General features: G+C 39.9%; 1 protein-coding gene across 1 annotated transcript; it reads left to right on the top strand.

Annotated features, from left to right (window-relative positions):
- Window positions 1-1,768: 1,768 nt before the first annotated feature.
- Window positions 1,769-27,220, top strand: LOC122193233 (cAMP-specific 3',5'-cyclic phosphodiesterase 4A-like). Its single transcript, XM_042893967.1, has 4 exons — window positions 1,769-1,924; window positions 4,917-5,004; window positions 5,474-5,586; window positions 27,116-27,220. The coding sequence occupies exons 1-4, from the start codon at window positions 1,769-1,771 to the stop codon at window positions 27,218-27,220; spliced, it is 462 nt and encodes a 153-aa protein (XP_042749901.1).
- Window positions 27,221-27,256: the final 36 nt, after the last annotated feature.

Raw genomic sequence — 27,256 nt, 5'->3', positions numbered from 1 at the left:
AAAAAAAAAAAAAAAAAAAAAAAAAAAAAAAAAAAAAGTAGAAACAAACAAATAAACAAACAAAAACAACACTAAGAGTAAAATCCCCATCTCCACACAATGGAACTGAACTTCATAGTGAGAATCTGATTATCCTACACTTTTTTTTAAGAGTCAAAGGACTCTGGACTACTTACCTGATCTTGTAAGAATGTAAGTGTGTTATTTATGCTTTTGTCCCTGAAATGTGCAGTGTAAGGTACAAATAGATCCTTCATAGCATACATGAAGTTCTCTGACACCATGATACAGGAGCAATCGTGTATTGACAAGCTTTGCACAACTGGACTTTATCATTTTGTTACTGTTATTTGTTGGAGGTTACAGTGTTTTCTATTCAAGATAGACTGTCTTCCATAGCTAAAGGCAGAAGCTACTGATGCTGTGTAAAGCAGTATATCGGGTAGCCCTACAGCTCATTGTACTCTGAAAAACTACTAGTCCTCATCCTCAAGGTGCAGTCTGTCTGTGAGTAAGGCTACTAACTGGTACAAAGGATTTTTCTTCACTAGAATGGAAACTTGGAGACATTCCTGGCATGGAAGAAAGTGAGTGTTCAGAGTGGAAACATCAAAAAAGCTTCTGATAAATCTGTTGCAGCTGAGTTGTCTGCCCAGATGCTCATTCCAAAATCTGATCAAGAGTATTCTGTCTTACCTGTGATTGTGAGGGGATGCATTCAGATTTCTTGTTGCTGAACAAAAATATCCTTCATAATCTCATTTGGTCAACAACATTACTGTATGTGAACACTCCACAAAGAAAGTACTTGAGTCACAGTAAGAATTTCTCAGTAATAACAAAATACAACTTTTTGTTTGTTTGTTTGTTTTAATTCAGTTCTGAAATGGGTGTCTATGAAAACGGGTGTAATTTCTATGCTGAGTCAGTGTTAATAGGTTTATTTATAATAGCAGGAACCAATGTTAACTAAAACGTCAAAGATGTTTCAATACATAGGCCATCAGTTAAGGCTACTAACATCCTCATTTACAGAAAAATTCTTTATTCAAACCAGAGATTTTTATTTTTTATTTTTCTCTTTAAATGATGCAGTGATAAGAAAAACTAAAATCCTTGGCCCAGTAATTCTCTTGTTCCAAATTTCAGTCTTACACTTTGCAGAAGATCAGGAAGGTGGTCAGCAAATTCAGGTAAGATTCAAATTCAGCAAATTCAGGTAAATTTAGGCCCTCAACGGGCCTGAGTCTAATGGAAGATCTTTAGCTTGTCATTATTTAGAATAGTCTGGAGGTTTTCAGAGTTTCTGCCAGCATCTTCAAAAGACAATACATGTGCTGAGCCCATCTGGAGCATAGCACTGTTTGGCTGCACAGAATCACAGATTCACAGAATGGCCAGGGTGGGAAGGGACCTCAAGGATCATGAATCTCCAACCCCCCTGCCACATGCAGGGCCACCAATCTCCCCATTTAATCCCAGACCAGGCTGCCCAGGGCCCATCCAATCTGATCTTGAACTCCTCTAGGGACGGGGCATCCACAGCCTCTCTGGGCAGCTTCCAGCATCTCACCACTCTCTCTGTAAAGAACTTCTCCCTGACATCCAACCTGAATCTCCCCTCCCTCAACTTAAAACCATTTCCCCATTTTTTCATAGGAGAGCTGCTCTAGCACTCTGATTGCCTTCATGGCCTCCTCTAGACCTACTACAGCAAGTCCATGTCTTTCTTGCCCTGGAGGCCCCTGGCCTGACTGCAGTACTACAGATGAGGCTTCATGAGGGCAGAGCAAAGGGGAACAGTTGCTCCTTTCGCCCTGCTGGCCACTCTTCTGTTGATGCAGCCCAGGATGCAGTTGATCTTCTGGGCTATAAGGATGCAGTGCTGGCTCATATGGAGTCTCTCACCAATTATCACGCCAAAGTACTTCTCCACAGAGCCACTCTCAATCCATTCTTAGCCCAAGCATGTATTTGTCCTTGGAACTGACCCAACCTTGTAGTTGGCTTTGTTGAACTTTATGAAGTTCATACAGACCTGCTTGTTGAGTCAATTCATTTCCAGCCTCTTTGTATCATTCAATCCCAACTGATCAGACAGCAAAGAAGAATTTGTACTTATTTTTTCCTAGTGCTGTACTGAAATTACTTGAAGTACTGAGAAGGTTAATATAAGTGCACTTGAATTCGTAGAAAAATGCAGCATTGCTTTTTGTTCTCTAGGAATATAAGTATGTTGTATATGGAAACCACAATGAAATATTTAATAAAGAGGACATCATTCCTAATATGTTCAATACAGTAATTTTCCCAGAAGTAGTTCCTGAAGAAGAGCATCAACAAAAGCATAGCTATTTCTGGTGTTCTGCTAGAAGCTATGCTAAGAATCAAGTTTTCTACAAAAACAGACAGTGGAATATCCTTTTTAAAGAAGATGTACAGCATCACATGCTTATGGCTGATCTTCGTTTTGGTAGACTCTAGACTTATTATTATTATTATTATTATTTTTTAGGTGTGTATGATATTGAAAGTTTCATGTGGTGGGATTGTTTGAATTAATTTGTGAACTGTAAAGAGAACATTTGCTGCCACTTCCTTTTTTTCTAAAAGCATACAAGAAGCAGCATGCAAATTTTTAAGTAAGTGCTGTTAAAATGTATTTCTCCCCAGTTTTATTAAGGATCAATTAATTACAATCAGAACTTTTGAAATATCTGAAAATTGTCATTTGCTAAAGTTGATGCTTGGTCATGTGCCTTTGCCTAAAAAACTCATTAGTGTATCAGTCCTGACTCGAAGTGAGTTCAGGGTGCTTCCCTAGAGGTAACAGAGAGGTCAGAAACAATGTTTTGAGGCTGTCAAGTGTGCATGGGTGATGACTTTTTAATTATTTTTAGAGTAGTGGTGACGATGTGTTATACTTGAAAAGTTAACCTAGACAACATTTTCCACCGTGGTATGTAACAGCAGTATGGGCCTTGATTCACACAGCTTCAGGACTGTTTAGGAAATCTTTCCTTATGATTCTGCTCTTCAGAACTGCTGGAGCAGAAGGAGATTCTTGTTTGGTGAGGACTTCCATCATTGTTGAGAGTTCCTTTCACACTTGTGAATATAGTAATCAGCTCAGGAGGCTGTGAGAAAGTCTTTGGGTGAACAGGACTGCGTTGTGGGCAATGCATTCTGGCCAGATTTTGGATATATTGGGAAGGTAGGCACCATGCAAAGATTCCTAAATGCAAAGTGCTGTTGTAAATATATGTTGTTGCTACTTCTTGTTGCTAACAAGAAGTTTAAGCTTGAAAATAAATAACTGTGCATTTTATTACTTTTACCTAACAGTGGTATCCTTCGAGTTCATTCTGTTGCTTCCATATTCTATCCTTGAAGTTCATTCTGTTGCTTTCATATTCCTTGGAAAAATCTCTCATACAGTCTTAAGAAAAGATGATATTTACTTATGAAGAAAAACATGAGTTTCCCAATATCTGATTTTCCAGAACTGCTGAAGGTCAGGTCACTGGCTAGCAGCAAAATAGCTTTGCACAGATTCATTTTACCTCACTTTATTATTTGTGTTATTCTCAATGAAACCATTGCATAAGGTCATCAGATAACTGTGCATATGTTAACTTCCTCTCTGCTTCATCAAAAGCATTTAACACACACACTTACAAACATACTGTAAACAAAGTGATTTCTATTTCCAGTATGGATCTTGATGAAATCTGAGGTCAATGCCACCTAACTTCAAGAACAAGCTGCAGTTGCCACTCTTTAAAAATAATGTACAAAGCCTGTGAGCTGTGGTGTCTGCAGCACTGCCGGCACTCACACATACCCTTTTGATAGATAAATGTTCTGGGAAATCCTGTATTTATTGTGCCATGCGATTTTTTAAGATCAGATATAGCAATTATAGTAAGCATGACACGTTTAAAATAAAGTACCCACAATTCAGTGGGAAGGGGATTTGGTGCATATCAGAGTCCTGTTTGTTCAGGTGACAGATTAACCACAGGGTGGGCTAGCACTGCAGCATTTCCCTTAAGAGTTTCTGCCAGTTAATGTCAACCCAGACTTATCCTTTTTCCAAAAGGGAATGGACATTATTCAAAATTCTGAGGTGTTTTTGAACCATCCCACAGTTATGCAAAGTTCAGCAGCTTTGAAGAAATCCGAAGGTCTGGAGCATGAGCAGTACAATATAAAAGGATATAAATGGTATCCTAGATGCTGAAAAGTAATGCACTCATCTGTTGGGAACTAATCCATGCTGGAATGTATTATTTTAAAAGGAGTTTTAGTTAATTTGCTTGCCTGATTTTACATCTGGGGAGGTGTGTGAGGGGAGTGGGGGGGAAGTAAATTTGGTGTGAAACATGTCGTTATTTTAGGTGGGAATAATCAGCCCACTGACAAACATTTCTCTGCCTTGCCTTGGAGGTATGTTTGCATGTAGCTGATGCAGCAGCATGCATGCCAGGAGTTTCAGAACTGGATGTTTCAGACACAGAACACAGCAGTGTGCCTGGTCTGAAGTATGCTCAGCTCTGTACTCAGTGTAGAAAAGCATCTTCTGCAGCTGCATCATAGGAAGCAAGCAGCTGTGCTGTGTAGGTGTGGAGGTGAGGTTGCATTGTAGTTAGGGATCGTTAGGAGCTGCATACCTACTGGTCTGCTGCTGAGGGAGGCAGCGTTGTGCAGCATCTGTGAGTTTTAAGAAGTTAGCTGCAATGTGCAGTCGGTTGAGATTAAACCTCCTTGCCGTTCCCGGGTCCATTTTCAAAACTTTCACCAGACTTAGACTTACAGCCCACATTGCACGTGGATACGCAGGCAGATAGGCTACTGGGCAGGAGCACACCCTCCTCCAGTATTTAAGGACCCTTCGGCATCTCGCTGCTGGGCAGAGCAGAGTGGTCACGCTGATTTTCACACCTCCTCACGCTCTCTTCAAGTTGCCCACTTGGATCAGTCCCACGACATCCCCAGCCCCAGGTGACAGACATCACCGCTGCTCCCCGTCGGCGGCACGGACCGCCTGCAGGGGTCCATCCGCACCGCGCTGCGGGACGACCGAGGCAAGAAGCGTGATTCAGCCCGCTCGAGCTTCTCCGTCCGCGGGCCGTGCCTGGGACCGGGGCCCGGCGCTCCTGCCAGGAGGCGGCGCCGCGGGCGGCCGTGGGGCGAGGCGGAGCCGGACCCGGTTGGGCAGGCGGCCGGCGCGGGCAGCGGAAAGTTTGTGCTCGGTCCCGGCCGCCGCTCGCCGCGCCGGTGGCCGCGGGGTCGGGGAGCCGTGCGGAGCGGAACTAGGGTGTCCGGGCTGGCAGTATGAAGGCGCAGCACTCATGTGCGGGCACCGGGCAGCGCGGCGCGGTCGGCCGCGGCAGGATAGGCGCGTTGGAGCTCGCTGTTAGTCCCATGAAACGCTTGAGGACTCAGTACGCCTTTCCCTGTCTCTTCGCAGAGGAAGCCTACCAAAAGCTGGCCAGCGAGACCCTGGAGGAGCTGGACTGGTGCCTGGACCAACTGGAGACCCTGCAGACAAGGCACTCCGTCAGCGAAATGGCCTCCAACAAGGTAAGAACCACCCGGAGGTCGGTGCCCGTGTCGCCGCCGTGCCCGCGTGGGGCGCGGGGTCCGGCGCTGCCGTGAGCCCAGGCGTGCTGCGAGCAATGCGCTTGCCTGCGGGGAGCCACGCGGGCACCCTGTGCGTTATCAAAACCCAAACCGGTATTTTTGGCTGCCGCGATGATCCTTTCTTCTGATTGTTTCACACTCGTCCCACTGCGAGCTGGAGCACTGGTCTAGGACAGTGCGTGGGAATCAGCATCGCAAAAGGTGGTGGAGGCAGGGAGCGCTTGGTTCCACCGGTGGTACCAACCGGGTTTTGTCTGTAAATAGAAATGCCTAACACGGCACTTCCCTAACGCGGTGTCCTCTGGAGGAACACACTCAGAGCCAATGGCCAACCTAACTACCGTCTGTGCCAGTACGTCTGTTATTTGCCATGACAGATAGCAAGGTCAGGGATGTACTTCTTAGACCAAGTCTTCAGTGGAGCTCACAGTGCCCAGAGAGGGGTGCTGGACGCTGCTGTGCGTGGAACTCTCTTCTCCCGGTGTGCAGTTTTCAACTTCATTCGTACGTATACTTTTCTTTGTGATTTTGATTTACAAACAACATGTAGCTATATTGCTAGCATTTATTTTTGAAGTGAAATTAGTAATCCTGCTGCTTTGCTTCAGAATGTATTTTCACATTTCTTAGCAGATATCACAAGTATTTGGGGAGCAACATGTAAAATGAGAGGGAATGATGTCTTAATTACAGCAAATAAGTGGGTTGTTTCTTGCCTCTTCAATGTATGCTCATCATCTGTATTTAAACAGCTATATTTTATAACCATTTTTGTTGCAATGAGGTTTCTTTAAAGTCATGTTTTTAACTCAGCTCATGTTTCTTTTAAAAGCTACTATCCCTTCTGATTGCCCCTACCAAATATCCTCTCCTCTCGTCTGGGTCTGAGCCCGGCTCAGCCTGGGGGTGAGATATGGGCTGTTGGCACTCCAGTGCAGGCTGTCCTGTGATAAAACCAGTTTATTTCTTTGTTGTGTCTTCTGCTTCTCCTGTCTTGAGACACACTTAGTAGCAATTAAATATCCGTTTTAAGAGTTGCCCTGTTCTGTTTTCAGATTTAATTGTCAGTTGAAAGATTCTGGGTATGTGCTGTAAATGTGTCAAGTGAGGAATCTTGGAATTGTTTCAGAACTTCATGAATCCAGTGATACAGTTATTGCTCCAAAGGGAATATGGCTATGGCTGGTCTTGGGACCTGTCCTGACTTACTGACAAGTTTGAACACCTGTTGGTGTCCTTTCTATGTCTGTATCACCACTATTTCACCAAGTCCTCACCTGTTTGTTACCTCCTTAAGGCAGACGTGTTGTATCTTATGAACAACAATGGCAAGGTAGTTTTGGAGTAAGATAAAACTGACTACAAGTCAATTCTAGAGTTCTCTCAGTTCTCCGATGAGCAAATACAAAGATGCTACATCTATTGCTGTTTTTCTTCTATTTCTTTGAACTAGTTAAAAGTGTTACTTGCCACAGATTACAGGATAAGCAGTCTTTGCACATGCTTATTCAAATGAAAAGGAAAATGTGATTTAGAAAAAGTTTATTGTCCTGTTTCAAAAATAGTATTGTGCAGATGAGGGATTGATACATGTTGAGCTTTGTTGTGGTTAATCTGAGAGTCAGTAAGACTGATGCTGAGCTTTGTAGCAAAACTGGGATTTTGTATTGCAGAAATGTATTGCCCCAGTCTGCTTGGTCTATCAAATATGGATGTACATGTCTAAAGCACTTTCCTACATACTATTTTGCACTGCAGCATGTAGGAAGAGGCTGGTATGTAATATAATGTACTGGCAAGGAATAGCCACCCTCTGGTTTTGGGGGCTATAGTCAATTCTTAAGGTAATTTTTTTTCTTTTCCTTTTTTCAGAAGATCTTTCTCCCCTCTATAAAAATCTCTTCGACATCTTTGAGTTGTTTTCTATCATGCTGGTATACTAACACATATTAACCATAATATGAATTTTTCTTTAATAAGTGAGCCTGTGTAACAGTGTAAGAAAACTCAGTGCAGGAGGATTTGAATTTTTGATTGTCTAAAGAATAATTTCCTTCTTGATTATTACAATAAATCCAGCTTTTATACATTACCTCCTATTTTAATATAACTGCAAACTGCAACATCACTGTAAAACACTTAGGTAGGTGATATTATTTTAGTTTATGAACAAAGCCAAGTGAATAAAACTCAGTTCAGCAGGAATATCCAAGGTTACCCTACTCTCCATATGAAGAGTAAATTGTTAAAATTCATGCAAGAAAATCAGGAAAAAGGTGACTGTGTGTGGGTATATAAGTGTGGTTTCTCATGATGTTTGCCTTTCCATTTATCTGCGTTTCTTTAAGAAATATCTTGCAATATTTATTTACTTGTTTATTTATTTAGCATGTAATGACATTTTCATCATTGTTAACTCGGCATATTTACATGAACAGGAGTGGCAGAGGAGCTGAGCTCTGTGCTAGGTAAGAATTTTGCATGTTTTGTCCAACATGCAAAGGCTACCACAGCACTGGGGAAAAAAAAAAACAAACAAAAATAAAACAACAACAACAAACAGAGAAGAAACTCCTGACTAACATCTGTGAACTGTGTCTCTATCATGGTTTTGGGTTTTTTTTTTTTTTTTTTTTTTTTTCTGTGATATTTGTTTGAACAGAAATAAATTGATTTGAGGAAACGTCTTGCTAATTGGGGTCACTAAACATAGGACCCCAAGGCATAATCAGATGCCTCTGTGTAACTAACCTGCAACAGTTTCTGTTAACAGTGAGTGACATCTCTGAAAACTGTAGTTTTTATAGGGCTAATAGCTTGCTGATTGTGATTCCTATCTTAAGATACAGGCACCTTTCATTATGCTTGCACAAGCACGTAATCTTTTTAAAATAGTAAGGTTGCAAGGTGATGCTTATTTTATATTTCTTTTTCACCACTACTTTGTTTTCTTCATGATTAATTTCCTTTCTCTGCTAAACAAGATAAAAGCAAAATATCACAGGTGAAAATTTCTCCTATTTCATGAGAGAAGCACTGGGGAGGAATGAGAGAAGAACTGTCTTCTTCCAGCATATGGTTCTTCAAACCTGAGATGAAGTCCATGATTTTGGGTTTGGACTTGCAGCTGCTACTGTGGCAGACAACAAGTTAATGTGACAGCCAATACAAAGATGCAGCAACAACTTTCTGTAGGACAGCACCAATTGTAAATCAGTCAAACATGAAAGTAGTACTTAGAATGAAACTGATATGCAAAAATATATTTTAACTTCTGTAATCGCAACTTTTACAAGCACCACTAGTGTGTTGCTCTACGTTACCTGAGCTTAGACATGGAAAAGTTTCAGTTTGTGTAAAGTCTTCTACTGGAATTTTAAGTTTGTTGTAGTTAACTGCTTTTTTTGCAGGATTTACTGGCAACTGTTCATGAACAGGAGCGTAAAAAAGGTCCATGGAAGTTAATGCAAGGATTGTCTCAGAGGTTTCTTTCCAACTATATAAGCATACATAAAGGTTCTTTCTTGAGGAATCTTTGTAGGTATTAATGCTGAGAAGAGTGAGTTTTCAGTTAGTTTGACCATGATGACTATGAAAATAGTTTTTAAAACAGGAGCTGTTTTGCATTGCTCAGTGTGTGCACCAGGATGTGAAAATGTTCCTGGATTAAAGCAGAAATCTATTTACAAACAGTTCCCGGTGCTAGCTACTAGTCCAAATCCTCCTGAGGTTTTTGAGTGAAGATGCCCAGAGCATCAATGTTACCTACCATCTACCTTCGAAGGATCACAGTAAGTGTAATACTGACTGCAGGTATTAGTGCGTGTATGTATGTTTATGGTCCTATACTTGCCGCTTGTTACTTATGCTCAGACAGAAATTGTATTGGTTTTTTATTTTTTTAAAAAAACAACCCAGTTTCCAAGATGTAAACATTTAGTGCAAATGAAAGATATTCATGAAGGAAACAGGCAACTTGAGATCTACAAAGTTCCTGTTTATTTTTTTTTTCACATTCTCTCCTGATGTCCCCTACCGAGTAGAACTGTTTTATAATCACATTTTCCTGCTGCTAAAAAGAATTTTTCCTTTCCTCCTCTACAGCGTTGAAAGGTTCACACAGGCAACAGGGAGCCAGCTAACGTAATATCCAGGGGAAGAGGGAAGCTAAACTAATTACTTACTTGAAATAATGGGCTTTGTATAAATTCCCTAACATGGTTCTAACAGAAGTTTTGTTTTACCACTGATGGGTGTCCCAGTGGCAGGAAAGAGCTCCTGCTGCCTGCATCCCTGCTTTATTTTTGTTTTATTTTGTGGAAAAGCTTGGATGACACGGTGGTCAGTAAGTAACTCTACAGGAGCCTGAATGGGCTGAGTGTAGAACAGATGAAAGTGGCTGATATAGCTTGATCGTTTATTAACAGGTTAGTTGTCAGTATTGTCTTTGTTCTGAATTGTCAGCACCATCTTTGGTGACAGATTTTCCTCCCATTTATAAGCTTGTTTTCAGAAATTTCATTCATAAGAGCATTATTGTCTTGTGATTTTTCCAAACGTTAAAGCTCAGCCAAAGAAAAATTGTATCCTCTTCTGTCCTAGCCACACATTAGAATGACCTGTTTCCAATTAAGGGAAAGGATAATGCTGTCATATCCATTTAAAAGGATTTAAACACCAGTCATTCTCTTGTGTTTCAGCTATGGATCATGAAAAGTGCATGCTGGAAATGAATAGAAAAGAACTTTATTGTTATCACAACCAAATTGTTGCAAAGTAGACAGGACCTCTGCTTTGCTTTTCAGATATAAAGAGCACGGATAACCAGGTGAAAACTTGATGGAGCTTATCCTGTGACAGTCCTGTTATATAACGTCTGGCAGTGCCATCGCACTTGGCTTGTTGACGTGCTAGTTTAATTGGCTCTTGACGTTCCCAGATCTTTCTAGGAAAATCCAAGGACTTGGTTAGCACTTTAACTGCTGCTTCTGATGAAGATTACAATTAAGCTGGGGGCAGCTGTTTGTAAGTAAAAGCTTGTTTCAATGCAGCATCAGGAAAAATGTCGTTCATCAAGGATTTTCATTTGCACAGTGAGAAGTAAAGGGATCCTGATGAAGTGGTGAGATGGGGAGATGGAGTTTGAATTGATGCATATTTATGCGCAACTTTTCTTATACTTCATAGTGAGAAAAAAGGAAAAGAGGACTGTGGAGGTGAGGAAGGACTTCCTTCTCAGCTGCACTCCTCTGTTTTCATGGTCTGAAGCCAGAACTCATGAATTCAAAGACTTCTGGGCTGGACTGTTGATCCTTGTGCACAGCCTTAGTTGCTGCCAAGTCAGACTGCTCATGCTTTTGGAGAACAGAAAACTTGCCCTTGGGTAACCACAGTGACGTGTGAGGTATATATTTATGTACTTATATATTTATATAATAGGGAGACAGCACTTTGTACTGTGCAAGGTTGTGCCACAGGGAGATAATGGCTGAAGCTTGCTCTCCACCAGACGGGTCGCACCTCCTTATCGCTTACCAGCATGTCCATCCTCTTGGAAACAAGGGGACAGGGTAGTGAGGTCAATTTGGCTGTGGTCAAATTTCATCTGTACCAGCATGTGGTGTGTCTGTCAGGATGGTGTCAAATGAGGAGAAACCAAATGAGGAAAGACCAGATCATATGAAGCCAGAAGCAGGGTTTTTGGGGCTGTAGGTCTCTTGGAGACACCTGCCTCATTGGAGTTGTAGATCTCTTTGTGAAAAGGACAGAAAGGAGTGTGGTGGGCCAGGCTAAACATCTGGGTTTGGAGCAGCCCCTTCTCTTTGTGCAGGATTTGCACATGCTCAGTGCTGAGAAGCAGGTAGCTGTGATTCGGAAACCTAGGAGCCAAGATTTGACCTGTAATATTAAATAAAACATAGTGGCATTTTAAGACATTAAAACAAATCAGAAACCCATCACACAGATTCAGTCTTTACTTTAAATTTTAGAAAAAAATGTAATTGATTTCTGCATGTCATATTCCCAGTTATGTAAGATGAACAGTGCATGTTTGAGACCTGCTGTGATGTAATACTTTTAAGCTTTTTAGCTTCTTCCAGGATAACTGCATAGCTTTTCATTCACCAATAACTGGATAATTTTTTCCATAAATATAAGCAAATGGCCCAAACTATCTCACAAACAGCCTATTTTTGTAGCCCCTTTAATAATAGGAAATGTCACAGCATGGGAGACTCTTTCCTTGTAGTGTAATGGCACAGAATAATGTAGACAAAATCATATGAATAGCTGGGACTACATCCGAGGAGGGGAAAAAAAAAAAACAAAAACAAAAACAAAAACCAACAAAAAACCAACTTTGATTTCAACCACCATAATAGAGAATTTGGAAACTATGAAGTATTTGCCAGCCATTTAATTATCTGAAGTTAAATCGTAGACATTAATGTGTCTTTTTATTGCATTTACGTAAAATGCTATATGTTTCAAAGGTGTTAGTTGGAGAAAACAACACAAACATGAGTACTTTGTAACTCCTTGCTTAACAATGGAGTTGGTGGCTACTGGCAGGCATAAATATTTAGCTGCTTGTGGCTCATGACTTGTGTTTGGAGCCAAGAATTCCTATTTGTAGAGTGTGTTGCTGTAATCAAGGTTAGATGGTGAGATATGAAGCACTTCAGAGAGGTGTGGGCATTCATTTTCTTAAATTTTGTGTTTTCAGTCATAAGCAGCTTCTGCTGTTGTCTGAAGTTATGGTACAATGAATGTGGTGAATCATAAAGAAACTGCCCTAAGAAACCATTCTGTTTCTCAGTTAGGTTAGCAAGGGGCTTGGTTTGCATCATCTACCAAAACTTTCCACATTTAGGAGACCTACCATAAAATAAAGCATGTTACGGATGAGTATGTCCTTCAGTATGGTGAGCATTCCTACAACAGAAGTTGATCTCAGTTCTAGATGCTTGCAGCCAGTCCTTTGCATAGCTGAAAAACCAAACACAAGCAAGGCTTTCCTTCGTGGAAAGGATGTTAGTCCTTTCCTAAGGATCCATACTTAGATCCATCGTGGAAAGCGATGTTAGTCATCCTACCTTGAGCAGTACCGCAGGCAGCAGCTGTCTGCTGAGCTGTGCATCTCCTCTGAGCTGCCCAGCTGCTGCAGCTGCACAGCTGCTTCTGGCTGCTGGCAGAGCCCAGCTGTGATGGCACATCCGACTCTCTAGCCCTAACACTGCTGCACAAGTATTGCCTGTTGCTGGCTTTGCTTTGCAGGTGCTGAAGTGGAGCTACATTGTCAGTAGTATCTGCCATAAATCACAAAACAGAGCAGTGAGACAAACTGGTGCGCAGCGCCTGTTTACAAGATTATCTACAAATAAAACTTAAACAGCCTGCTTCTTCTATTAATTAAGTCGTAAGCCACTCACAACATGATCAGCTAATGAAATTGAGTTGACTGAATGCTTCTATCGGATTCCTCAGCATAGAAAGAATTTAACTAAAATGTGCTCTCATAATTACCTAGAGAAAGGCTATTAGCTTATTGGTGCATTTTTGTTATTGGCTTCAGCTGGGGAGGAAAATCAAAAGGACAGAAGGAGGTTAAACTGGAAGCAGACCTTCTGGTTAAATTTGTTTGATTTGTGTCTTATTACATTACATTATATAGCTAAGAAATACCAAACTTGCAATTAATATACAAATGTAGATTTGCATAGCAATAGCCCATCTTTCCCAGTTCAAGATAGTTTCCAACTTGTACAGAAAGCGTGGAAGTAGCTTATATATATGCTTAAAAAAAAGCCCAGAATATATGATACTGGGTGATTAAGATGTGTTTGTGGTTGCCAAAGTCAGTGTCTGAAAACATCTTTCAGAGCTGCTTGCTCCCACTTTTGTGTGCTCATGTGTGCTGTCCAGATAGTGTTCATATGGCACAGCTCAGCAGCAGGACTTCACTGAACACACATCCACATGTGAGTTTGTTTTCCAGCTAGAAAGATCACTCGTTCATGGGCTTTCAGAACATCAGAATGCAATCCACACTCATCAACACTTGATGTTGGCAAAATGTTAATGAGGCAGTAATTATTTTAATGCGTACTAGTCTAGGCTGGTTTTTAAGCTCCTCCATCCTTCTCCTGCACTAATTTAGTCAGTGTTAATGGTAGCTTTTGCCTGCTTGCATTCATGAACACCATACATTAACCAGAAACACTACTTTTCTTTACCACAAATTTGTCGTTTTGAAGAAATTTACAAATTTTTCAAATTCATATAAAGGTACCAAAACAAAACCGTAGTTCACTTGCTCTGGAATATAGATTACAGGAAATATATAGCTGCAACTTTGTAGCCATTATTATGTATCAGTAATATTCCTCTGATCCATTAGGCCAAGTCTGTTTTTTGATGGATATAGAGATATATATTTTTCAATTGCATTAGTTCATATGATTTAAAGTACCTGTTCAAGTAAGGATTAATGTATTTAAACTAGGCTGTCTGATGATGTTGCTTCCAAAGTTGACTGTTCAGCTTTTAATGGAATAATATTAACCAGAATCAGAGACAACCTCATGCTGCCAACTGAAGTAGTAATGTTGTTTTCCTAAACTGATTTTGGCAATTTAGTGTGAACAGTTGTACAAGAGATGTCTTTTCTAGTAGCCAAGAGCAAAATGACTAGCTATTGATATTTTAATTACCAGAAATCAAATTTAAAGAGGACCACTAGCCTTCTCTTGAAGTGATAAGGTGGGATTTTATCATGAAATGCCCTTATCTTGTTGTATACTGGTACTACTCAATAGATTAAGGAAGACAGTGCTGCACTAATTTGTTCTGAAAAAGTTATTTTAATGGCAAGAGACAGAAATTAAGGTGCCAAATATTTTTTTTTTTTTTCTCAAGGTATTAGCATATAGAATGCTCTATAAAATGTAAACTTAAAGGTAGCTCACCCTGAACAATTTCTTTTATGTAGAAACAATAGTTTTCACAATCCATCAGTCACCGTGATCTCAATAAAGAGTAATTTGCTAAGTGAGGGTATGATTCAGGTGTACTTGGTGACCCAAGGAAGTAGTTGTTAGCTTTCAGAGCTGATTTCAACAAAGAATGGGCAAACACCTAAGTTGACATTTGGCTGTGCTCTTCAGTGGTGTTTCTGCAAAGTCATCAGTGAGACTACAGAAAAGTAGTGGAACTCCAATAGTAAAGAGTGTCAGAGGAAAGCATAGGAGGGTTTAGCAAAGACCTAAAAAACTAGCAAGATAGTGGTGTTTCATCAGAAGAGTAAGAAAGAACTTTAAGAACAGAAGCAACTAGGAAGTAGACTGCCAAAGAAGCATTACATATCTTTAGGACTCACATAACTTTAGGAATGTTTTATTGAAAAATAAGCATGAAAGACTAAAAAAAAATAGACTTTTTTTTTCATGCATAGAATCATAGAATCCTTAGAGTTGGAAACGATCTTTAAATGTCATCTACTCCAACTCCCCTGCAATGGTCAGGGACACGCACAGAAGATCAGGTTGCCAGGGCCTGATTCAGCCTCATCTTGAAAGTCTCCAGGTATGGGGGGGCATCCACTGTATCTCTGGGCAACATCTCCCAGTGCCTCACCACCCTCACTGTATAAGACTTCTTCCTTATATCTAACTTAAATCTATCCTCTTTGAGCTTGAAACCATTTCCCCTTCTTCTTTCACAGCAGTCCCTGCTAAAGAGTCCATCCCCTTCTCCCCTCTAGATACTGAAAGGTCTCTACCAGCTCACCTCTGAGTCTTCTCTCCTCCAAGGTGAAAACCCTCAGCTCTTTCAGTCTGTACTGGCAGGAGAGGTGTTCCATCTTTTGGATCATTTTTCTGGCCCTCCTCTGGACATGCTGTAATAGGTGTGTATCTTTCTTGTACTGAGGACATCTGGACACAGTGCTTCAAGTGAGGCTTCACAAGCACAGAGCAGAGGAGCAGGATCACCTCTCTTCAGCAGCTGACCATGCTTTTGATGCAGCCCCGGATATGCTTGGCTTTCTGGGCTGTGAGGGGACATGGCTGGCTCATGTCCTGCTTCCCATCCATCAGCAGTCCCTGGTCTTTTTGACAAGGCTGCAATCAATCCTTTCCTTTCTCAGCTTGTACTGGTAATGGATGTTGCTTCGACCCAGGTGCAAACCTTGCACTTGGATTTGTTGAACCTTACAAGGTTCACCTGGGCCCACTGTTCAAGCCTGTCTAGGTCCCTCTGGGTGGCATCCTGTCCCTCTAGTGTGTAAACCACACTCCACAGCTTGGAGTCATCAGCAAATTTGCTCAGGGTGCGCTTGACCCCACTGTTGATATCATTGATGAAGATATTGAAGATTTTAAACCATGCTTCCTAGTGCTATGTCTAGTTTTCCAATTCCTCAAAGGATGGGGACTCCACAACTTTCATCGCTTAACCACTGTGTCTGTGAAGAAATTCTTCCGAATGTTCAATCTAATCTGTCTCTGATGCAACTGGAGGTTGTTTCCTTGTGTTTTGCCACTTCTCTCCTGAGAAAAGAGAGCAGCACCCATCCTGGTACAACCTCCTTTCTGGCAGTTGTGGAGAGCAATGAGGTCTATTTCAGCCTCCTCCTCTTCCGATGGAACAGGCCCAGTTCTCTGCACTGTTGTAGCTGAAATGATTGACAACAGGCTATAAAATGCTAGGTTTACACTTGAAAGGTAACAAGGAACATATTTTTTGCTCTGGCCTTGTTATGGGAATTAAATTGCTTGTCTCTTTGACACTAGTGAGCAGCATCTGGGAACTGTGAGAGACAGGCACATGGTTGAGATCGTTCAGAATGCCTTATTTGTTTTGCTTTCTGAACATGTGTTTCCCTTGGATTCTCCCTTCTCAGCCTTAGCTGAGCCACATTCAGTCTTTGCCGCTGCTGGCAACTGGAGCCAAAGGGACTCCAGCCCAGCCCAGCTCGTTATGCTTCAGGCTGATTAACGTTCCTTGAGGCAGCCTGCATGGCAACGAGCATACTTGGATGCCTCAGCACCTCTGTCCCCTGCTGCATGCTGCTGGCAGCTGCCCTGGGCACCATAATAGGAAGCTCTTAGGCCTGTCATAAGCAAAAAGGGCTGGGGGGGAAAAAGAAATGCAAGTCTGATGCATGTTGTGGCCATGGCAACAGGCAGTGATGAGGCTGCCATTTTGGAGTGCATGCAGGCTGGTGTGGCTCAACAGAAAGTGTCTTGCTGGATTTACAGAGCTGTTCTGTGTGTGCATGTCAGAGATTTTATGAAACACTACTGGCAGAAACACAGCTTGCAAAAAAAAAAACTGAAATTAAGTATGTAAGCATGTCTTTAAATTATTTTTCACTCTAACTGAAAACCTCAGCTGGAAATTTTTTGTGCATATTTACTTCTAAGAAATGACAATGCGATGAATTGTTTGACAAATCATAGTGTATCTTTGAGGATGCACAAACATTAAACCCCAGAGCTCATATTTCTCAGTAAAAATGACTATGTTTTTCTTGTGCTGTGAAGCATGACCAAAGTTTTGTATGTTTGAATGCTGGACACAGGTAAGACTGCACTTGATAATTTGGTAATTAATTCCTTTTTCTATCTTCCTAATGTTATTAAAGCAAATGTGTACATTTGCTAACTGGGGGTGATTTACTGCAGGGTTGGTGTTTTTTGCTTGTTTTTGTTTTTGTTTTTGTTTTTTTTTTCCCTCTCTCTAGGCTTTAGAGGCTTTATTTTTTATTTTAGATGAGTTCTTAAAAAGAGCCTATTGCTATGAAGGTGATGAAGGTGGCTGATGCCTACACAGTGTTTAGGATTTCTTGGATAACCTTCAGTACATCCTTGTGTATAGAGCTTAATGCATGATTGTTTGTTTGTTTAATAGAATGGTTAAATTCTGCTGGTGGATAATGGCTAAGTTCTGCTAAAAGATAAAGCACACTGGAGAACTTCTGTAGCAACAAATCATCTGGATTTAAAAACTTAAGTGTTGCTTTTTCTTTTGTTGTCAGAGATGTACATCTGTAGTCTGATCTTTCTTTCACAGTTTTAGCCATGTGAAAAATAGGTTGGTTACAGCCATGTTAAAAAAATAAAACTGTGCTGTTAGGATAAAGTAGAACTGCAAAAAAGAAAAAAATCATCCTGTCCCTGTGTTGTTGGGGTTCTTCTTTCCTTTCCAGATAGCTATTATTCCTATACTGATGTATCTCTTAGATGGTTTAGAAGTGGCATAAATAAAACAAAGCTGATGTACATCGGGTTTTTGCTTTTGTTTTGTTCTTTCAATTATTATCAGAGCTTGAACAATTTCCTGGTGATAGGAAACTAAAGCTGGCTGACAGACGTAAGTAGGGGATCAGAGGATAGATTTGGGTCTTAAATCTTTCTTCCTCTCCATCATTTAGTGAGTGTCTGAGAAAGAAACTATACCTTAATTGCTGTTAGAAGGAGGGGTGATGGGGTTTTCTCTCTGTGCTCTTTTCTTGTTCCTTTCTCAGAGCCTTGACTGCTGTGCGTTAACACTGTACAAACCTATCTGCTCCCCAGTCTGCCTTGCTGCCCGCATTCTGCTCAGTGATGTGCTCACTCTTGGAGATGCACGTAGCGTGACTGGGAGCACTGCAGTGTATCACAAAGTGCAGGCACTGGTGTAGTGGTGTGAGATCTATTGTGACCCATCCCTTCTTGTGAATGGAGGACTTTGAGCTGTTTTGATGGCTCACAAAGCTGAGAGATGTGCATCCTTTTGTTCTTGGAAAACTTTCCAAGCAAGAATAGGCGTTTGTGTTTAGACTGTTACTTTACATGAGTGAAGATGAAGACAACAGTAAGCTGAACTGCAAGCAAGGCAAATATTTGTTTCTAGTCAGCAGAAGCATGTATTATGCTTATGGTAAACTGTACAATACTGGGAGTAAGCATTACCTAATGTGTGCTAAGAAAACAGTCATAAAAACCAGAAACATTTTTTGTTCTTTAAAGCTAAGAACATGTTTTTTACAGTTATTATATAGAGTTAAGCAGTAATTAATAGAAGAACTATGTCAATCTTGTGAAGTGAGTTTAAAAATTAATTTTTGTATCAGCTAAAGTTATCAAATGCTGCATCCTAACTCATTTTTGTAGAATTTTCATCAGATGAGAAACCAGCTCTCTAGTTGACTATGTAATTGTATAGAGAGGAACTTTCCTGGCTTTGCTTTCTGGTTTAGTGCCTGAGTGAAAGCATGGGGGGCTGGAAGGTGGCACCAGTGATGCCTTCCAGGCCCTGGGGCATCTGAACTAGTCATCTGGATTCAGCTAGAACTTGATCTAATGTCTGCTGGAGCTAGTGAGCGTCTCCAAATCAGCTCTGCCAGGCTTTGGGTTCTGCCCATAGCCAGTTTTATTAAGCATTGTTATCTCTTTATCAAGAGCTGGTAGATCAACTGTTGAGCAGGAGCTCTGAAGAACTGGAAACAATTTCATTTGTTTCATAGTTTTGTCATTTCTGTGCTTTATACTGCAAAACTGCGTGAGTGCACAAGTGTGAGCCTCTTCTCTAAACACATAAATCAGGTATCCCTAGTGTTTCATGCATACTAACTGAGGCTTCTCCAAACACTATACTTTAAAAAGCCACATTTTCACAGCTTATTCTTATTGAAAAAAATAAAAATTCAAGTAAAAAAATGAAGATGCCAGATTTGTTCAAAGCATATTAGTTTTCTATGATATTAACATGTTTTTTTTTTCAAGCAAGGAGTTCACAAGTGACCTAAATTATAAAAGGAAAACAAATTAAATAATTAACAATATGATACCTGCTTTTATATATATATATATAAATATATATATATATATATATGTTTAAGCCATGAATGAAAGCAGTGTTAACAGAAGATTATTACAGTTTGGCCACATAGTGTATACTGGAAATTGTTAGATAATAGCTGCCTTTGAGTGTTCTCAAAGGAAATATTGATTTAGCTATAAAATTATTTCCTTGTAAATACTGATTTATTGGCACTCTGTTGAGCCAGGACTGCTCAGGAACAACCTACTGTAATTTTACAGGGGGTTGAATACATTGATGAGGGTGAAGTAAACCTTGTTTTCTGTTTATATACTGCATACTACTTAGGTAGCTTTGAAAATAATGCCTCCTATTTATTTCCACAGGAACTACAATAGTTACAAAGAGCATAATAATACTATTAGATAGAGCAAATTCTCAGCTGCAGAAAATTAGTTGTGCAGCTACAGGAAAGCCAGAGAAGGAGTTTCTATAAAGGCATGTAGTGATAGGATAGCGGAGATGGCTTTAAACTGGAAGAGGGTAGATTTAGACTAGATATTAGGAAGAAATTCTTTGCTGTGATGGTGGTGAGATACTGAAACAGGTTGCCCAGCAAAGTTGTCCCCTCCCTGGATTTGTTCAAGGCCAGGCTGGAGGGGGCTTTGAGCAACTTGATCTAGAGGGAGGTGTCCCTGCCTGTAGCAGAGGTTGGAATTACATGATCTTGATGGTCCCTTCCAGACCAAACCATTCTATGATTCCGTGATTTTTGACCCTGCCATGCGCTTAAAAATCTGCACTGGCAGAGGTCAGCCACTTTTGCCGCTGTTGAAATGCACCACCCACTGCCTCACTGTGCTACATGTAGCACTCACTGACATTCACTGATGCTTGCTGAACACTTACGGAGACCAAACATGGATGTGAGCACAGCCAGGTGGCAGGTGGTGCATATTAGCAGTGGCAACAGTGGCAAGCTACATTCCAGACAGCCGTGCAGATTTTTACAAGTGTGCTCTTTGTTGTAGTTTCAGAGGGGATAAGCAGGAGGCTTTACTTTTGGGGCAGCCTATTTATCTCCTTATATACTACTTGACTCCATGGGGCAATTTTGATGTTTTTATTTCTTTGATCCATTTCATAATAAACATCAAAATTCTCTCAGATGAGAAAGCTTGTACTAAATTCTTTAAACAGGAGCACTACTTTGACTGGATTGTATTGAAGGGCATAAGGTGTGGGGATTGGTAATTACTTTTTTTTTCTTTTTAATGGCTCCCTGTAGCCACCTTAACTGCGCAAAAATAAGCACAAAAATTGGCCATGTATGGGGCAGCACCTGTTTGTACCTGTGGGCTGTGAGCTGGTGAGCTGACAGCTGGCTCTGGTCTGCAAGATATGTTGTCTAGGAAGCACCAGAGTGAGCCTGAGCTGCTCTTCTGTACTGTCTTGGGTGGCAGATAGTGTAGCATACAGTTGTAATGCCACTGAGATCGGCAAGCACAAAGCAATACATTTATGCCCCAAAACTGGATCCTGTGTGGAAGATGAGAGATAAATTATGGGCTTCAGTACAATTCCATGAATACACCGCAAGTTTCCTCATGCAAATACTGACGCATTTTGTAAGAGAGATTTAAAACACAGAGGTAGCAGGTAAGCAATTTGGGAAATTGCTGCCTTTGCCCTGGTTTTATCTTGTCTTCATCTCTCTTTCATGTAGACCGGGAAACCCAATCTCACATTGTACCTGACTGTGGAACTGGAAACCACTTTGTGTTTGCTTCATTTGTCCTGGGGATAGGTGCAGTGCTCAACTCTGACAAAAACAGACCTGCTGGATTTTTGTATGTTTCCATGTATGCATATGACAGAATTGTGGATGCAATTATTATCTGTGCTGTTCTGGACAGAAAGATCTTCATTTTTTTCAATCTAAATCTATTTAGAGCTTGTAGTCTAAATACTTAATGAAACAAAAGAAAGATATAGAGGACACAATAGAATGAGTGTTTGTTGATTAATAACCTTCTCTGTTGTGTTTTTTTTTTTTTTTTTTTTCCTTGAAAGAACAATTACACCATCAAATGCACTTTTGTTAGTGGTACATAAGTGATGCTTTAATGAGAACTGGAATCTGAGCCAAAAAACTGCATGAAGCAACTTGTAGCCTCTTTCAGAATGCTGATATCTGCTGTGCATGATTTGTAGAAGCTTGCTAAGGCATGTATCTGTCAGAGCCATATTGAGCTTGTGTCAGTATGAGTAGTGTTACTTCTGTCCAGAGTTCTCTGCTTTTGTCTGCAGTGTCTCTGATTTTTTTATTTCATAGGATGGCTATTACCTTCTGTCAGATTTTATAAGCTAATCAGAAGCAATTCTAAGCATAGAAAATATATTTTTTTTCATGCCTAGTTTTAATGTAAAACTAGAAAAAAAATGCCATATTTGTTTTAATTTTTGCTTTTTTCGCAAGAATAGCATGTGTGTTAAGTATGACTGCAGCTTTAAGAAGTTCTTAAAAGCCTCATTTGTTTTAGTATGAAATGGATACCATTCAACAAGGTCTCTGATGAACTGTTAAAACATGTGCTTGGCCAGGTCTACAGCACGAACACCTCATTAAAGTAAGAACGTCACGTTACGGGCAGAAGGGAGATGAATGCAGGCATACCATCGAGGCTGAATTTTGTTTCTACATAGCAACCCAGTTTCTGCATCAAATAGGCTGTATCTCTAAAGCTAATTTTTTGCTGGTGTAGTTGTATCAGTCTTAGAACAAACACACCATCACAGTTTTGAATTAGGAGTCATTGTTCCTTGCGGATTTGTCAGGCATACCTCTCTGCAAACATGCACAGTGTTGTCTACAAGCCTCTCTTGTAGCTATCACACAGTAGGTATCTGTGGGTAGATACACTCATGTACACATACATGTATGTACACACAGATATACATACATACACAGACACACATACCCATAACATGTAAAGTGTGTATAATATGTTTAAGTTATTCAGATAATTTTGTGTTTTATATTCATTTATTACAGAACTGTTTTATTAGCATGAATTGACACGATGAAAAAAAAGCAAAAACAAGAAAGGACAAAATGGGAAAATGCAAAATCGCATGAAGACTGTGGCATGCTCAAGGAATATGTACCATGCTTTTGTTTACTGGTGGCAAGCTTTTGCTTTTTTTTTTCACCAAGCGTGTTTGTTAGATGAAGCTGCTAATTAGGCAAGTGTTAGCTGGATATGAGCTAGGAAGAGAAGAAAAACCTGGTCTGATACTGTTTAAAGCCAAATCCTTTCAATTCAGAAAGGAACTGTTAGAATTTCCTAAAAATTTCTAGGAGGAAAAAAAAAAAGTTTATCTTTTCACAGTACTTAAATGACAGAATGCTTGTTTTCAGAGTGCTTTGGTATTAGAAAAACTGAGGTTACAATTTTTTTTAGTCTGAATGCCTTTATGGATTTAGCTCAAATTGTTTTAGGAAAGGCTTTTAACTACACTGTAAGGAAACTGTTCCTATCCCTTAACACAACTGTCCTTTTGCTGTGTTATATAGATGCAAATTGTAAACCTAACATATGCAGTAAGCTGTAATAGAAGGCTCCTGCCCTTACTGTAGTTTGGGAGACATGTTATAAGTTCTAGGAACTAGTGTGCTGCAGGACAGGCAGTTACCTGAGGCTAATATCTTGCACATGCACATCTCCATGGTACAGTAATTGTTGTTAACAGTAGCATTCTTCCAGCAGCAGTACTGTTAGCTTTAGGGGTGTTATTGAAGCATTATATCTTTACAGTACCTCTAATATTTTTACTCTTTGTTTTCATTATGTCTTTGGACAGATATTCTCTGCCCAGATGCACTGAAGTAATCATAGGCATTCAAAGGAGGCACATACGCTAGGTCACACCAGTCTCTTTACTTTTTTTTTTTTGGCTTTCCTTTTTGTGATGGTGGTACTGTAGCCTAGTACAAGCCCTCAGACTCCGCTTACAGCAAAATGTGCCATTTCTATCTACTTGTTGACCTGATGAAGTATCCTTGTCTGGGGCTGCACTTTGGTAATGAAGCAGTGCTTATTGATATGTTCGGAAAATGATGTAATTGAAAGCATGACAAAGAAAGGCAACCCAGTGAAATGCCCATGTTTCTCAAGGTGAGGCTGCATGAGGCCCTGGAAAACCTGATCAAAATGTAGTGTCCCTCTTCTCTGCAGGTGAGTTGGACTAGATGGCCTTCAGAGGCCCTTTCCAACTCTAAGGATTCTATGATTCTATGAAAATGCAGTATAAGCTAAATCATGAAGCTTTATGCAAGGCTGATTTTTACCTGGTTCTGTTCCTACATTTTGTAAAGAGCCAGTGGAGAGGCAGGATTCTTCTCTAGCTGCAAATGAAAGGGGTGAGAGTGATAGCAGTGTTGTAGTTGTTTGTCCATTGTTGTTCCAAAGACATGAGTGGATGCATGCAATTAAAAGAATTGAGATGAAATGCCCCAAAATGTAGTAGTATCACCTCCTCAAGGCAGCATCTAAGAAGAGGTGGACAAAAAGATGTAACTAAAAATGACCTGCTGTGCCATCCATAGATGCAATTTTAAGGAGCAAGGCTTATCTTTTGTCCTGTGTCTGACTTTTTTTTTTTTAAAAAACTTTTTTTTGTTTGTTATTTTTGAGGGGAATTGCGTAGCTGTTACTGTTGTATATTATGCATCATCCTGTGCAAGATACTGTATCTGCAGTGAATGTAATGCAAGTGCTAAGGAAAGAGGAGTAAATACTGTTTTTGTTCCATAAATGACAGTTCTTGAATCTGTCCAAGAAAGAACACCTCCTCACAGGTCCTCTGTCCAAAACTCTGTCCAAAATTTTAACTTTCACTTGAATAGTGTTCATGGTTTCCTATCCTGCTATGATTAGAGGGCCAAAGAGTGACTCTTCTATGAAGTGTGAAACTGTTTAGTACTGTAGCTGTAAATATACACTGTTTTTTTAAAGGTTTGTTTGAGATTGTTCACTGCAAAACTGGCTGTCATGGAGGTGAAAGAGATAGAGACAAACATCATTAAAATAATATACATTTCTACATGCCAGGTAGAGACTTTTTTTTTTTTTTTTTAAAAAAAAAAAAAAAAAAAAAAAAAAAAGTATTCTACTCCAAGGTCCCTGAGCTCATGTCCACTTTAAGCTGATTTTTTGTTTGTGTGCCAGCATCTTTCATAAATATAACAAGAACCTTTGAGCAAAACGTGCAGATATCTATTAAGAAACATGCAGATATGATGGATTAACTGTATTTCAGCTAACATTGCAGTAATTTAATGTATGTGTTTTTTTAATCTTGCTTTAACCTAGGGTATTTTTTGAAGCATATCCAGAGCTGAAGCATAGCTAACTGCCTGTTGGTTCACAGCTTTGCCTGTTATGATGTAGAAGTATTTTATATTTATAAAAAATAAATTTGGATGCATGAAAGCATATAGTTTTATTCTGGTTATGATGTGATATGCACATGCAAGTAAACGTAAAGTATTTCATTTTAGCATTGTTTTTTAACAGCAAAACTTCAAAGGCTCTCTTTTCACATCAGATGCTGTTTGCAGTAGTAATTTTGTGGACAAAAATACTTCCTTGTGGTTACGCATTTGGTTCAGTCAATTGCAGAGTGGGATAGAGAGATAACTACCTGAGCTATTTGTCACTGCATCTGCCAGCGGCTGTGCAGTCATAACTGCAGCTGTAATCATGCCCCAATCCACTTTTCTGTGATCTAAATTAGCTTTTAACAGTTGCTTTTATCTAAGTTGCATTATTTTCATAGTGTTGTATTTGAGGGGAAAGGTAAGTATATCAGAGAATATTGTAAACTGGAACATATTAGTGGAAATTAAACTCCATTTTCTGGAGAATATTTGTTGCTGTTTTAGTTGTTGTTTTTTAAATGTGTTTCTGTTTCCCTATCATTCTGTAGAGCAATCCCTGGAAGAAGGCTTTAGATGGATCTCATGTCTTAAAGATTGACATTGGTCCCCAAAGCATGAGTTGAAATAGGATGTAATTTTTGTTGTTTGTGCGATTATTTTGGAGTGCCTATTGAAAATAAGTTAATTGTAGAGAATATGTACGAAGATCCTGGTTCAGCACAGTTGGAAATTAGTGGGTTGCATTGTCAAATTTGTTATCAAATAAGATCGAATGCGTTCCTATATACCTGTAGCTAATGCATCCATCATCAGTAGAGGGCAGTAAATACAAACACTGAATTACGTATTCTACCGGAAAGAAAGCTGATTTTTAAAAATTAATTTTTATATTTAAATGAGTAAAAGAGCTCAACTCTTTATTAAACAATTCAGTTGCTGGATTTTACTACTTTTTCCTACTAAAATAATTCAGGCAAACATTGTCATCTCTCTTTTCAGCAACACAAAATAATCATAGTTGATGCATGAGAATTATGCATCGTTTCCCAAATAAAATGATCCATGAAACAGTATGGCTTAAAATTCTCCATTGTGTTTAGTGAATGTAATTGTGACAAACAGAAGGCAGCCAAGAAAATTATGCTATTGAAAAGCTGCATAATTATGCTACAGTTCTGGTCCTTAAAGATGAGGCTCCTTCAGAAGAGTGACAGTTTTGTTTCAGTTACAGCTGTCAGTTCTTAGCCACTGGTGGAGTTCATCTCTTGATAGCAGCATGAAACCCAACTTCATCTCCACCCCTGCTTCTCTTGGTGCGTGGCAGCTGATTGCTGCAGCCAGAACATCTCCTCAAACTCCAAATTCCTTTTTTTTTTCTTTTTTTCTTTTTTTTTTTTCTTTTTTCCTTTTAAATTACATTCTAGAGACACTCCTTCCAGTAAGGGAGTCTTAGGTGGAACTCAGAGAAGATTGGTGAAGCTGGTTGATTTGGTGTTTCCCTTTCTGCTCTGCTACTTCTAGTTCCAAACCAGTTCTGATTTTGGTTCACTTGAATCCATCCACACGCCCTTGCTTATGGGATGAAATGACCACTTTTTGCTGCCAGTGGTTTCTTAGCTGTGAGTGGACTTCCAGTCTGTGGGAAGTCTTTTCTGCAAGGACACATGCCAGCCTGCACGTCAGATGAAGTTGGCTAGTCCTATGGAAAAAGTTGTTTTTATGATCAATAAGACTCAGATATAACATGGGTAACTGCTTCCACTGTCTACCGTGTAGAGGTCAATCTATAAAATGTTTTTTATTATTTTTCAGGTGGCATTCTCATTTTGTTCATGAAAAATATTCAGATAGTCTGTTCCTGTTTTACAGACTTAAAAGCTAAAATCTGGGGTGCATTTAGCTAGCCGTCTTCCTCTTAGTTTTTCTTTTTGTCACATATGCTCTACATCCAGAGTACTTGCACTCACAATTGATGCCTAGACATCTGTTGGAAGGCTCCTGATGCAGCTTTATAGATGATCTGGGGCATTGTGTTTGTGTTAAAAAGTACTGTTCTCAGTCTTCAAAGCTGAGCACATTTATATGAGATCTCCCATATGTCTGGTTACTGCCCTGCAGAAGGAAGACCAAGACTGTAAACCTCCGCTGGGACAGATGAAAAGTAGTGTTTCTTTCTGTCCTTCTCCTCAAACCTAAAGCATTGCCTTCTTTCTTTTGTAGTTGACTGCACCTTCAGGAATCTTTATGTACAACCAAGGGAGGGGAAGGAATGTGGTTACTTTATTTTGGAAGATCAGACCTTCTGCCATGCTTCTGAAGATATAATTCTTTTTTTTTTTTTTTTTTTTTTTTTTTTTGTTG

This window comes from Lagopus leucura, unplaced genomic scaffold (genome assembly GCF_019238085.1).
Source record: "Lagopus leucura isolate 7727_CA_CO unplaced genomic scaffold, USGS_WTPT01 27-100_obj-0_obj, whole genome shotgun sequence".
Taxonomy (NCBI): domain Eukaryota; kingdom Metazoa; phylum Chordata; class Aves; order Galliformes; family Phasianidae; genus Lagopus; species Lagopus leucura.
The sequence above is the reverse complement of the archived record's forward strand: the minus strand, read 5'-3'. Positions and strand labels throughout refer to the sequence as shown.